The following is a 14963-nucleotide window of genomic DNA, read 5'->3' on the forward strand; positions in this document are numbered from 1 at the left end:
TTAGAAACAGAAAAATTGCAAGAGATTACACTGAAGTTGAATTAAATCATGGCTGATCAGCAGTATCTTTACTCAGTTCACAGCCTTGGTTCCCTCTACCCTCAGTAAACAAAAAAAAACCTCTTTTTGAGATCGCCAGCATCAGCAGTTTGTGTAAAATAAACACAAGTTCAGGTTTCAAGCTTATTGGCATGTCATGTCGCATTATGTTCACATTTGTAAAGTGGCTGCATAATTTGCAGTACGTTAGTTCCTTTCTTTATTCATTCATTGGCTGTGGGTGTCACTGAATTTATCACTTGTCCTGAGTTGTCCTTGAGAATGTGGTGTTGAGCTGTATCCTTGAGCAGTCCATGTGCTGTGGGTAGACCTACAACGCTGCTAGGGAAAGAAGTCCAAAATTTTAAGTGAAGGAACAGCAGTATACTTCCAATTCAGAATAGTGAGTGGCTTGGAGAGGAACTTGCAGGTGGTGATGTTCCTCTGCATCTGCTGCCCTTGTCCTTCTGATGGATAACAATGAAGATGCTGTCTCCGAAGCCATGGTGAATTTCTGCAGTGCATCTTGTAGTGGGTACAGACCGCTTCTACACTGTGTTAGTGGTGGAGGGAGTGAATGTTTGTGGATGTGTTGCCAATCGGGCTGCTTTGTCATAAGTGACGTTAAACTTATTGTGTTGTTGCATCTGCGCTTATCTAGTCAAGTCAGAAATATTCCATCACACTCCTGACGTGGGTTCTTAGCCTCTTGGAGGCACTGTATTTGTACAGCAAGACCCATTCACTTTCTGGTCAGTGGTAACCCAAGGATGTTAAGAGCAGGAGATTCGGTGATGGTAGCACTTTTGAATGTTAAGGGACAATGTTTAGATTCTCTCTTGATGGCGATAGTCACTGCCTGGCATTCGTATAAAATTCATGTTACTTGCCACTTTTCAGTCCAAGCTTGGATACTGTCGAGGTCCTGCTGCAGTTGGACATGGACTGCTTCAGTATCTGAGTCAGTGCTAATGATGCTGAACATTGTGCAATCAGCCCCCAGTGAAAATTCCTACTTCTGACCTTAGGAGGGAAGGTCGTTGATTAAGCAGATTTGCTCAGGCTCTATTGATTCCACATTCTGTCAAATGCAGCCTTGATGTTAAGGTCAGTCACTCTCTCCTCATCTCACCTCTCATCTGGAATTCAGCTCTTCTGTCCATTTTTGAATGAAGACTGCAGTGAGGTCAGGAATTTGTGGCTCTGATGTCAGTATACAGATTATTGTTAAGTGAGTACTGCTTGATAGCGCTATTGATGGGCTCATTCTGTCACTTTACTGATGACTGAGAATTGAAATATGTAGGCAGTTTTCTACTTTATATGACAAATACATTCTGCCAGGTAATGTACTGTAAAGTTTTAGTCCCTGTTTTGTGAAAATTAGAACTCTGTGGCCTGTGAATGCTGTTCAGTTGATCAATGTAATACATGCAGTTTCGTTCTAATATCTGCTAGAGTTGTTAAGGAGATCGGTGACTAACTTGTACTAAAAAAGACTAAGCACTCCAAACTGAAAAGTGACAGCAGAACACTGAAATGTTTCTAACATGGACCGTGAAAATATTTCACCAGCTGGCTTGATTGGACAAAATTTGACAAGTTCATTTATCTTGTTTTCCTGCTCTTTAGCATTGGTTGAACTTATTTGTAATTGTGAATTGTCTTCAGTTTAAAGAAATTGATCTTGTCTGCTACTTAACCTTGTCTGAGTTGATTTTAAAATGGGTTAAAAACTTTGCTTTTGCAGCATGTTTGATGTCGGAGGGCAACGAGATGAGCGCAGGAAATGGATTCAGTGTTTCAATGGTAAGAACTGGAAGTGAAGTATCTTACAGGGTCTATTTCTGGTAAGGAGAGTATTATTCACATGGGAAGATTCCTTGCCAGTGTATGTTTGATGGTTTGGAGTTCAGGCTGCCGATAGCAATTCAGGGAGGAATGCATCATTCCCAAACACTGTATAGCTCATTTCACATCAGTTGGCTTACATAGCTTGGGTTTCACCAGACTTTTGTCCAACATATTGCTTCATCTGTTTAGACAAAAGAGACTCTTGTAGACTTGGTTGATGCTGTTTGAGTAATTTCTCAAATCTTCGACCTGGTAAGGTGAAGCTCTCAGAAGTATATCTGTTTCCAGCTCTAGAATAATGGGTGGCTGTGACCAGAATAAAATGCCTAGAGTCTGCAAAACTGTGTACTTATTTGTATATTAAAGAATTTAGCAGATCCCAAAAAGTGGGAAGATCCTCAATGTTTGTGCCTCTGCAGTTTTCCCCAGGAGCTACACCCCTGTGTAGATCTCCAGGGAAAGTGTGGGGTGAGGGAGGGAGGTCAGTCATTTGGAGACTGTGGCTATTTAATCAGTGTTGGGAACGAAAGACACAATCAGTGTTGGGAACACGTCTTTGATGTGATGTTTCTGTCGGGACCTGGAGATCTCCTTCGGATAATCCAATTTTCGGATAATTGATATTTGGATAATCAAGGTTCCCCTATATATGAGTGAATCACCTGAACAGAAGATTGTAAGCATCAACTATGTCTCCCGTTGTAAAGATGTACAATGTACTGTGCACAAAGGACTCATGTAGCTACTATATTGTAAATTATATTAAACTCCGGCCTATTTTGTCTCCCTCGATTTAATCCCATAACCAATAATGTGTCAGTGTTAGCTCGAGTCTCCCATGGCAACTTTCGTGTTGTCAAGAGTGGATGTACCAGAATTTTCTCCAGTTAAATGCGAGACAAAAGTATTCTCATTTTGAGCATTTATTAAAAACATCACTTTTGTCACAGGTGAATCCCTCTTTAAGTTCACTTTAGTCAAGCTGGTGTGGTTCCCTCATCACACATGGGACACAGCAGTTTTAGAAGGCAGGTCTCCTTTCTTGAAACTTGCAAATTTGGTTTTTTTGGTCATTATAGAATCGAGCTTCCCTTGCTACACACTGTCCACAGACTAGACTATTTGTTTCTACTTTAATATTATCCGTTAACCCCTCCCTTTAAATACAACCACTAAAGCCTCGTCCACTCCTTTGCCACCTCTGTACTTAATGGCTCCAGCACGATCTATGCTAGCTCCCTATCCTACTCCAATTCAGCCAAAATTCCAATTCTCATTCTATCCCACGCAAACTTCACCTTCAATGATGGGCATTAAATCTCTGTCCTGACTCTGTCACATTAATAATTCTAATATTTATTGTAGATTTATGTATACTTCTGCAGCCCCCTGATTTCTTGTCCGTTTAGGACTAGGGTTCTGGCATTCTGTGCACCCTCTTCGATCTATGATGTGTAACAGAACCTTCAATTGAATTGATCTTGTTCTGTGCAATTTCCTCAGAGTCATTCAACCTTAACCCTATTTTCAAAAGCCTTGCCTTTTTAAGAAAGCTTAGTCACCTTGCCTAAAACTACCTCAGTAAGGTTCATTACCTATTTCTTTCTTCGTATATGATGATGTTGGGACATTTCAAGGAGAGGCAGTGCCTAATGGATTAATGCTTAATCCACAGAGCCAGGTAATGTTTTGGGAACCTAAGTTTGAATCAAACGTGGTTTTGATTTAAATTTGTTGAAACTCTGGAATTAAGAGTCTAATGATGACCTTGAAATCACTGTCATTTGTTGGGAAAAAAATTCTAGATCCCCAATGTCCATAAGGGAAGGAAACTGCTTTGAACCAGCTTTGAAGGTGTTCTATAAAGATAAGCTGATCCTATACTACTACATATATTGTAACATCCGTACATTTATTGAACTTTTTAATGTGTTTTATTTCACCACAGATTATTTCAATTGCTCAAGATGCTAAGTTTCCCAAAAGTCTGTTTTAAATTCACCATTCACTAACTTGATTGTCTCATTAGTTGGCTTCCCTCTCAGCTTACTGAATCTGTACCTCCAGATAATTTGTTTACCTGAATTTCTCTCCCCCCTTGCACATAGCTCTTCAGGTTATGAGCTTTCTTTGATATTCCCTTTGCATGTGAAATCATTTTATACATACTTCACTCAGTGATATGGTTGGCATATTTGAAATGGAAAATAATTTTTGATAATTAAAAATGCATTCATAACTATGTGGGGTCTGATCAATACATGAAAACTCACACAGTACTTTTGTTCACTGATGTGTATTCTTTCTCCATTTGGTGTTTTATTAATTCTCCTCATTGTCTTGGTTTTGCAAGGTCCAAGTCACAATTCTGTTCCCTTAATTACTCCCAATTGATTTGTTTTTTTTATGTTAGATATCGTATTTTTTCTTATTTCTCACTTACTTTTAATTTGTACATTTGCAGAACTAATTTTAACATTTAATCTGTTAAAACTAAATCTGTATTCCAGTGCTTGAACTGTATAGTCCATGTCACACTAAGATCATGATACACTTTTCTAGTTGCCTCAAATAATGAAGTTGGCTGAAATATTTACGGATAGAAAAAAATGTTGGTAGCCATTTTGTTGCTTTATGCAGTATTCCAATTAGGTTTATGGTATAAATACATAAGATTCTGGCATTTAGAAAACTTGAAACGTGCAATGAATGATAACCATACTTCTTAGTCAACAACTTTTCCCCGACTCAATATTCTTCTGATGTCTTCTCAGAGCTCCCACATTTCTGCCACGCTTATTCAAGACCCCTCTGTCTTACTCTTAGAACATTTCCATGTGTTTTCTTAGCTTTCGTTTGGATTTCTATAACACACAGCATGGTTTTTATTTCATCCATGCTATGCCACCTTCTGAGCGCACACATCTGTTGCCAAACAATCTCATTCTTGTTTAAAATTGAATTGAATAAAATAGATATCACAAGTCATGTAATAGAGACTTGATTTCTTTAGATGTTTCTAATCAATTTACCCCTCATCCCATATTTATTCCTCAGATGTCACTGCTATAATATTTGTGGTGGCAAGCAGTAGTTACAACATGGTTATACGAGAGGACAATCAAACCAATCGTCTCCAAGAAGCGCTCAATTTGTTCAAAAGCATCTGGAACAACAGGTAAATATAAAACTGCTGTCACATCTTCAGGAACTGGAGTTAATCATTGCATTTAGATCATTGATACGTGTATCAACTGTATTTACCTATCTTTGTTCCTTCAGCATATCTCGTAGGCTGGAATTTTGTCAAGTGTGAGATTCTTGATGTCATTCCAGGCATCATAACTAGAACTCTGTGCCACTTCCATTTTTTGTTTGCCATTTCCCATGCAATTAAGATTCCAAGTACTAGAAGTGTGCATGTGGAGAAACTTTCCATTGATGCCATCAGGCAATAATATTGTATCTACAGGCAACTTATCAAAGGCCCTCCTGCTCATATGGAGAATCTTTGAGTCACAGCCTCATATTTTTTGCCCAGCTACATTGTCATTGACATAAGACTTGAGTGCATAATTAAGTGTTTTGCAAAACTAAGGTTCACATGTACATATTTCATAATACATTGTATTGTATTCACCATTTTTATTTGATGAGATCAGAAAGCTGAATGCAGGGAATATTGCCTGGTTTGCACACATTGTTGGTTACGGAGGAGTCAGGCTAGTCTTTTGTGAAAGAAACAATTTTGTGCTTTTTCCATTTACTCTTTATTGAATAGTCATTTGGTGACAAGTGTTGAACTCTGTGACATGGATGAACTGATGTTCACCTCTGTGCATTGTTAAGGACTTTTGTCTGAGATTACTCTCACTGTTGATAATTGAAATGCTGTAGCTGAACTCGGGCCCTTTAAGGACTCTGCCAGCCAGCACTCTTGAATGAATACAAATCTGCAGAGTGTTGACATTGCTCTTGAGGCCCATCACTTTCTTGGTCATAACTGGTTTTCTCATCCATACCCAAGACATTAGGCCCTTCCTGCTTCACTCTTTCACACCCCATCCTGACTTCAAAGCCCTTCTCACCACTGACTCTCCCACGTTCATTGAGTGTCCATGCAAAAGTCCATTCTTTTCCTCCCCTCTGTTGTGCAATGGAATTAAGCAAGGTAAACTGCGCAAGTTGATTTACCATCTTTAAATGATTATGAACCTGGTGTATTAAGATTCTCATTCCGCTGATTTTATGACGAAGGTGTTATCGCTTAAAATTTGCATTTGGCCAGGTTCATTTGGAGGGGAGAAATGAGGAAAAATAATTTGTAATTTTTGTGTTTCTGGAAAGTGCGTCCTGATTTCACTTTGGAATGGCCTTGCCGTAATTTCAGGTTTCTGCACTGAAAACTAATTTCAATATGAAATTTAAGTCAAGAAAATTGCTTCACTAGAGAGTGCTGAAGTGGAGATGCGCAATTTACATATTGCGGTCTGTTTTCTTCATAGTATATTGCCGCTATTTATTTAGTCTCTTCGAGACAAGTTGTTATGGGAATCTTTTGCCAGTGTTCAAATGGCAGCTGAAAATTCAGACCCTAAGTCTTGTCTGAAACAGGACTTCACACCCCACACTTTTTGGCAGGTACTGTTGATTGCAGGAGTACTGTACAGGCATCACCTCTGACAAAATCCCACTTTTTTTGGGCATGATTTATGGACTTTATTCTTCACTTAAGAGCCAGTTAGCTTGATTGACTTAGACTAAACTGAAACAACATTAAATTTAAAAATCTCACAACATCTGGTTATCATCCAACAGCTTTGTTTGGAAGCTTTCGGAACACTCCCAGTCCCAACACTGGCACCTCCAAAGCATAAAATTTAGGAATGTTTAAATGGAGTGCACCTTTGAGAGGAGCCAAGTATATTGGGTGTACAAGTGAAGTGAGGGAGGGGACTTAATGCAAAGGGTTTTCATAAAATTGATATTGAAAATGAAACTCTCCGGAGTGAATTATAAGTGGGAGAAAAGCTGATGCTGCAGTAACTCGAGGAAACTAACTTGTAGAGAAGCCAAATCTAGTATAGATGTAAGAAATTGTTCTGTTTATGTGAAATATTGATTACTGAATGAGCATTGTTTCTCGATCTAGGTGGCTGCGGACCATTTCTGTAATCCTTTTCCTAAATAAGCAGGATTTACTGGCAGAGAAGGTATTGGCAGGAAAATCTAAAATAGAGGACTACTTTCCCGAGTTTGCTCGTTACACTACACCTGATGATGGTGAGCATGTTTTTATTTTATAACGAGAGATATTGGTTGCCATTCCTCCTCCTCCATTAGTGGTTAACAGACATATCATTTTCTATACTTGGTGAGATTCCTTCTAAGCAGAAGTTAGGAGCTTCCCAGCACAAAGAAGAACTACAAAGGCCTTTTTTTTACCTACCCTGTAACTTAGGGTGGATGGTGTAATAATGTGGTGTGGAAAAGAATAAAAACTACTTCAAGTTAATTTCTATCCCCCCACCCCCCCCCCTCCCCCCAAAAAAGGCAAGATGTGGACAAATCTAAGTTCCTTTTTCTCTTCTCTCTGTTCCCTTCCTACTCTGTTCATTTATTGAAGCGTGTAGGCAGAAATCAATTTTGATGAGCCCTTTGATGAATTCAATGAAATGTGCCTTATAGTCATTTACTATTTCAAACTGTTGGAATCTTTCAAGTCAAAACAACCTTTTTCTGAAATCAAGCAGAATAATGTTCCTTTAATGGATTTTTTTTTCATGCAAAACCTATATGTAGACAGGGGATCCAATATGTCTTCCTATAAAATTAGTACAGAGAGTAGGCTACTGACAAAAAGTTGCATCTTACCAGGCAGTTTGCAGACTTGAATCACATCTTGTCCAAAACTTAATGTTCTAAATGAACAATTCCTAAGGAACATTGGGTAATTTGCTTTGTACCTATTAAATTGAAAGCTACTGTGATATGATTCTTGTGTTATATGCTGTCCACCATTAGGAAACAATGTTGCATTATTGTACAGTATACTTAATTTTTACTGGAATAAAAATAGTTTTATTTCTGAATATTAAGAAAAGGGTACACAGTATAAATATTCATACTATCTCCACAATATCAAACTAGTTCAATCATATTGGGGATAATTTTGACTTGGAGCAATAGTTTGTGATGCACAATATTGAACCATTATCCTTCTCTCTAACTTTAATTTCCACTGTTGAAATTGACACTAGTTTATGGTGTTAATCCTGTAGCTCATTTCTTAAATATCCCAAACCTTCTGGCAAACATCATCAAATAGGCCATGGTCATAAGCAGTCCTGGCATATATGAATGGAATAACTTATCCCACTGATCATTTAGCAAATATGTCTCCATGAAGCATGTCCTCATCAAAGAATTATAGCAGAATTGAATCAAGTAAATTTTTACTGAACAAGTCAGCATACTGAACTGAGCTATATCTTTGCCTTTCCAGAAGATGTATACATGTCAATATGGGATTTCATATTTTTTGCATCTGGTGGAGGCAGCTAACTCCTACAGATCATAACCTCCTTTATACTGCATCTTGGGTATAATCTAACAAATGATTTTTTGTCAACTAAAACATTTAGTTCTATTCATTCTCTCCAATAATGTTGCATGGACCAGGTGAAGCCGAATTAGGAGACTAGGTTGTAACTGAATGGAAGCACACATGACAATTAAATCCCAATTTCAATCTCCATTTCAATATAGTTAGCTATGTTTAATGGCAGAGTGAGTAATTACATTGTCACAATTAGCAGTTTTCACTCTTGTGGCTACATGGAGCACAGCTTTTATGGCCCTCTTTTCAATCGAGGATCTCTCTCCATCTTTTTTATTGAAGCATTTATTTTAAATGGGGATGGCTGAACCTCTTCCTAAGCATTACCTTACATACAAAAAATGGCTTTAACATCTGTGCTGCTACGTTGAAAATCAGGTTCTTAAAAGCTAAGTTTCCATTAAATGTGCAGTTTCAATGCCATTGATATGTAGGTAAATGTTGATAGTACCAGTGGGGAGTTCTGTTTGGGGTCATTCAAAATTTTTGGAAGTACCAAATTCTGTGGCCTGTGTGGGCGATGGCAGACTTTCATGCTGGGATTCCTCCTAAATTCCACAAATACAGAGGAACCTCGATTATCCGAACGAGATGTGTGGGCGCTATTTCATTTTAATAATTGATTATTCGGCTAATTGATTTCCTCTGGGGCTGAGTTTTCTGTGAGGTCTGCTCCCCGTTCAGGAGACATAGGCAGCAGCAAAACGCTGCGTGTGAGCCTCAACCCCATCCTCATCCCCAACCCTACTCACTCTCACTCATGCTCACACTCTCTCACTCCCTCCCCTCCCCCACACCAAGGCAGCCAGACTGAATACCAAGAGTAAGACTGCTGCTGCCTTTGTGGGGTAAGTCTCTAAATCACGCACACGCGCGCACACAACTTTTTACTGCAACATTTTAACAGGGCCCACTTTTGCCCTGTACAGGCCAGTGTTGGAGAGATTATCTGGGGAAGGGTTAATTTAGTGTTCACCCTTGTGTAGAACTCCAGGGAAAGTGTGAGGGAAGAGAGAGAGGGCAGGACATCAGTGAGCTAAGTTCGTTTTTAATCATTGTACCTGTTTTTAAAAAAAAAATGCGATCAGGGTTGAAACAGCTCTTTGACTTAATGTTTCTACTGCGACCTTGAGATCCCTTCAGATAATCCGATATTTGGATAATCGAGGTTCCTCTGTACTTTTTTTGCAGTGAGATATAATTTTTATCTTGAAAACAGAATAACACAATCAAGTTTAGTTGATTCTGAAGTCTAAATTGTTTATGTTAGCATAATTTGTTTTTACCTAATTTGTTAAAGCATCACCAGAGCCTGATGAAGATCCAAGGGTCACGAGAGCCAAGTACTTCATCAGAGATGAGTTCCTGGTAAGTATACCTGCAAGTTTTATTTAAAAGCCTTAAAAAGTTAATTCATGGAGTGGGGTCTGTCTGTTAAGGCCAGCATTTATGACCATCCCCAATTGCAACAGGAATTTCTATTGCAGTTTTAATGAAAAAAAAATGGTCCAGGAGCATTATAAGATCTAAGTTAAATACTGAAATCTCTAAGGTGACATTAAGACAGGTGGCCAAAAGCTTGGTCACATTTAAAGTGGATCTTAAGGAAGAAGCACTGAATTGGAAATGCTAAAAGAAGAGTTTCCAGAGTGTAAGCCTAGGTAGCTGAAGGCCCAAGTACCAGTAGCACAGCAAATTAAAATCTGGATGCTGAATATGCCAGAACTAGATGAACACAGGGAATTAGGATGATGTTTGACTTGTGGGGTAGGGAGAAACCAGAATAGTTCTGGTGGTTGTCACATAGGTTTGTTGCCCTTGTACCAGTTTTCAGATGTCTTGGGATCAGAAAATATTGACGATCTGTGGCACGTTCTTGCAGTGCAGCAGTGCACGTTGCATGTTTTTTGTGGAGGGATTGGATATTTAAGGTGCCTGATGGTGTCAAATCTGCAGTATATTTTTATGATCCGTTTTAAGATTTGTGTCCTCATGTCACATAGATACCATTTTCTTTATCTTGGCAATTTTCTATAGCTATGCTATTTCTCCCTAATTGGCATTCCTATGGATCTAACAATATAAGAAATAGGAGCAGGAGTAAGCCATTTGGCCCCTCAAGCCTGCCATCCAGTTCAATAGGATCGTGGCAGATCCTCCCAGGCCTCATCCCTTGTGCCAACTTCTCATAGCCCTCAACTTCCTAATATTTCAAAAAGCTACCTACCTCCTCTTTAAGTACTTATGATGATCTAGTCTCCACATCTCTCTGGTGTAGACAATTCCAGTCATTCACTTTCCTCTTGGAAAAGAAGTTCCTTCTGAATCGCTTCCAAATGAATGTAGTCTTATTCTGTAATTCTGTCCCACACCTGTGGAAATATCTTCTCAACATCCATCTTGTCAAATCCCCTCAGAATCTTGTACGTTTTGACTGGATCATCCTTTATTCTTCTAAGCTATAATAAGTAAAGGCCTAATATGTTTAGTCATTCTTGATAATCAGATTCATTCAACCAATTCCTCTATTTTGATTTAATCCCACATATACTGGGACCAAAACTCTCTACGTTACATGGCTTCAGACTTTCCTACATGAAGCTACATCTGCAAAGTTTTCTCAACTCACTGAACCTCTCTATCCCTTTGCAGGTTCCTCAAATCCTCATCACAACATGCCATCTCACTTATTTTGAATATCAGCAAATTAAGATACATGGAACTCAGCCCCCATCCAAGTTATTAATATAGGTACTAAATAATTGAAGCCCTATCCTGGAATTATGTCTTTTCAATCTGAAAAAGACCCTTTAATCTGTGTGTTCAGCAATCCTCAACCACACTATTATCCCCAATATCACGAGCTCACATCTTGTGAAATGACTTTTTTTATATGGTGGAACCTTAGTGAATCCCTTCTAGAAATTATATAAGCTGTATCTACTGGCTCCCCTTTATCTCCTGTGCTTGGTATATCATCAGAGAAGTAGTAGCAAATCTGTCAATCCTGATTTCCCTTTCACAAAACTGTGTTGACTTTGTTCGCTTGTGTTAAGCTTTTCTAAACACACTACTGTTTCTTGCTTAATGGACTCTAGCATTTTACAACTGACAATTTAGTCTAGCTATCTATAGTTTCCAGTTTTCTATCTGTGTCTCTCCTTTGATCAGGGATTCCACATTCATGGTTTTCAATTTTGCGGGAATCCTACCTTAATCCGATAAATCTTTCGCCTGTACCTCTACAATATGTGCAGCCATCTCCTTTAAATTATTGGGATCACATCATTGGGTGCTGGACTTGTCTGCCTTATGTTCCATTAATTTATCAAATATTTCATTCGTTGTGATAGGGACCGATCCAAGATCTTTCCTCCTCATAGCACCTTGCTGTTCTGTTATCTTTGAGATATTTATGGTGTCCAGAGTAAAGACCCAATGCAAAATTCTGTCATTTCCCAGTCACATTCTTTATGGATCCCACACTTATGTTTGACTACACTGTCTTTACATATCCATGGAAGCTGACATTCCATAATGTCCTTCAAAGGTTATTCTGTTTAAAAAGGTCTCGATGAGAAGAATGAACCTCTGTAGTTAAAGGTTGTCACTGAGCATATCCAGTCAAAAATTATGGATTTTAAGTGGCAAAAGCTATAGTGTACACCACTAATTCAAAATTGTTTTTAATAACCAATAATAGATAACAAAAGAGCTAATAAAGTGGCAGAAAATTGATTAGCTAAGTAAATTGGCACAAAATATAGTAATTTTGATGTTTTTATATTTGATTGGATACTCTTTTTGACAGACACTCAACTCTTTTTGATTCTCTTGTTCTGAAAGCAAGAATCCACTCTCTCTCGCTGTGTTGAACCTGCCCTCTTAAACGTCCCCATGGCCCACCATTGGCAGGGGCATCAGGATTTGGAATTACTTCCCTAAATCTTGTCCTTTTCTTTCTCCCATCCCTTCTTTTTATTTCTTCCTTCCTTTCTTATTTCTTAAGACTCTGAATTTAAAATACAAAGCATTTTGATCAATATTTTACTCACACTTCAAGCGTCTCCTTTGGTTCAGCATTCTTTTTTGTTGATATGCCTGTCAGGTATATTTGCAGCATGTTTATGTACTATATAGATGGCTATCAAACTCAAGCCATCTATATAGAAACACAATAGAATGGTAATGGTCACTACCTGAATCTTTTGAAGAAATAAATATGGGAATCCTTACTGAGGATGGGCTTACTATTTATTTGAGAACAGTGCGTCTGACCCAGTGTTTTGAAGAATGACCAATAGAAACAGCTTGATAAGCTAGGAATCTTCATCCAGATTTGTTTCAAATATGGTCAGTTCCAAACCTTAAAAATAGTCATTTTTTAAAAAGTTGTGAAATACCTTGTTGCAACTAACTTGAACTGATTTAATCTTATTTACAAACGAAGGTTAGCCATTTTTTCCTTTTGCCTTACAGAGAATCAGCACAGCAAGCGGCGATGGAAGGCACTACTGCTACCCTCATTTCACATGTGCAGTGGATACCGAGAACATTCGCAGGGTGTTCAATGACTGTCGGGACATTATTCAACGTATGCACCTTCGTCAGTATGAATTATTGTGATGGAGAGCACTTGTCTTTGTGTATTGGACTCTTTATTCCTCATTTAACTTGCCCACACAGGGTGGAAGAGAACTGGTGCAGTCTCTCTCCGAATGCACCCCTCCACTTTTCTCCCTGTTGGACAACAGCAGAACTTCTTGCTTGCCTCTGTCCCCTGGACAGTGTGAGATGGCGTCACTTAAATGGTCATTTACATGTGGGTTTTCCTACTACTTTAACAAAATCGAAAATCGTAACCAAATGCCCTGGACAAGGAGTACTTGAAGGATTAGAAAACAAAACTAAATCAAAAGCCCACACACAATTGGGGAAAACCTGTTCCAGGGTAATCAAAGCTGATGTGGGCTCTTAATATCGATCCTGTATCCATTCACAGCAACAGAAAATGCGAAGGTGCCAAGTCCAAGCTGAAGACTAGACCTCTGTGATGTATTCCAAGCCTGACAAGGTGTGGAATGGAGATGCTGAATCCCTGCAGATCCGAACAGTGCAAAAAAGAAATCTGATAAAGCCTCGCTGGTTTTTAGAGGGGCATTTTTAACAAAAAAAAACAATAAAGTCTGGCAGTCCTTGGACCTAGAACGTGATGAACTGCTTTTGGCCTGTGATTGTAGAAAGAGTTAACCACATACTGTTTTAGTTCTCCACAGATTAATCTTTCAGCTTTGTTCATTCACTGGACTTTGGTCCAATTATTTCTTTCCTGTCTATTCTGGCTTCCCTTCTTCCCTTCCCTCTGTTTTTGTTTATTTTACTTCTGAATTATTATTCTTGTACAGACTGTAAAATGTATTATTTTGTACAACTTTATTGAAAATAACTTGTAGAAGATCTTTGTGCCTTGATTATGGCTGTACCTGTAAAATGAGCTAAGATGTAAGTATGTTTGATTGCGCTGTACAGCTTTGTCAGCCCTATCTGCAGCATTAGCTCAAGGTAGGGAATTTATCTGTAGTTTAGTTTTTTTCTGGTTTATAAAGAAGGAAAAATGCTGTTTAGTATATAAAAAAAAGTACAAAATTGTGCAAATTAACCACTTAAGAAGTGAGGTCTTTAACAAGTGACCAGACATTGCAGCATCATTTGCTTTTTTTAATTTTAGCTTTAACTCATTTCAGTCTATCCAAATGCAAACATGGCTTGTTTCTACATAAACCAAATTTTGCTACAAATTATAAATGTTAGTCTTTGGTCATTCATAGTCCTTTAAATTTTTTTTAATATAGGCATTGTGTGAATATGGTGATCATCAGTAGATCTGGCTCCTCTGGTCCAACCAACAACAGATGTACAATGTTGGTAAAGTTAACGCAAAGCAAGGTGTAACTCCTTGCATTTGGCCTCAGAATTCCAGTTGCAAATGACATTTTTATTTCTCTTTTAATAAAGAGATACCTTAGAAAATTTTGTTTATATATTAACTATACAGTAGCATCAAGTGAAGACGTGTGGATTTTTCTTAAACTTGAATAATTTATGCAAATTATATGCTCAGAACAAGTTGTGGTACAGTACAAAAAGCAAAAATCACTGTAGCAATAAGAAAGCATGTAATTTTAGTAACTACACTGCTTTATATTTTATACCTAGGTGTTTTATGTCTGTGAGTATGTTACTTTTTCATGTGTCTTAAGATTACATGTACAATTTGTACAAAGTCTAAAATTACAGTTGTAATAACAGATCTAGTACAGTGTTAGCCTATATTACTCGCCTCCCCCTCCTAACCTGTCTTTTATCCTCTTTCTCCCACCCTGATTTTGCCCAGTCTATTTCAGCACGCAATTAGTACTGCACAGTACTAAATCTGTTAGGCATCACAAAA

At 38.2% G+C, this 14963-nt stretch overlaps 1 protein-coding gene across 2 annotated transcripts in view; it reads left to right on the plus strand.

Annotated features, from left to right (window-relative positions):
- Nucleotides 1–14738, plus strand: part of gnas (GNAS complex locus) — a 311904-nt gene extending 297166 nt beyond the window's left edge. For both annotated transcript variants that reach the window (XM_060836269.1, XM_060836270.1), the window contains exons 8-12: nucleotides 1790–1848; nucleotides 4951–5071; nucleotides 7046–7176; nucleotides 9813–9880; nucleotides 12992–14738. In XM_060836269.1, coding sequence (XP_060692252.1) covers nucleotides 1790–1848; nucleotides 4951–5071; nucleotides 7046–7176; nucleotides 9813–9880; nucleotides 12992–13138 — 526 coding nt within the window. In that variant the 3' untranslated portion in view covers nucleotides 13139–14738. The remainder of the gene's footprint in view (nucleotides 1–1789; nucleotides 1849–4950; nucleotides 5072–7045; nucleotides 7177–9812; nucleotides 9881–12991) is intronic.
- The last annotated feature ends 225 nt before the right edge of the window (nucleotides 14739–14963 follow it).

The sequence above is a fragment of the Hemiscyllium ocellatum genome, chromosome 15 (assembly GCF_020745735.1).
Source record: "Hemiscyllium ocellatum isolate sHemOce1 chromosome 15, sHemOce1.pat.X.cur, whole genome shotgun sequence".
NCBI lineage: Eukaryota > Metazoa > Chordata > Chondrichthyes > Orectolobiformes > Hemiscylliidae > Hemiscyllium > Hemiscyllium ocellatum.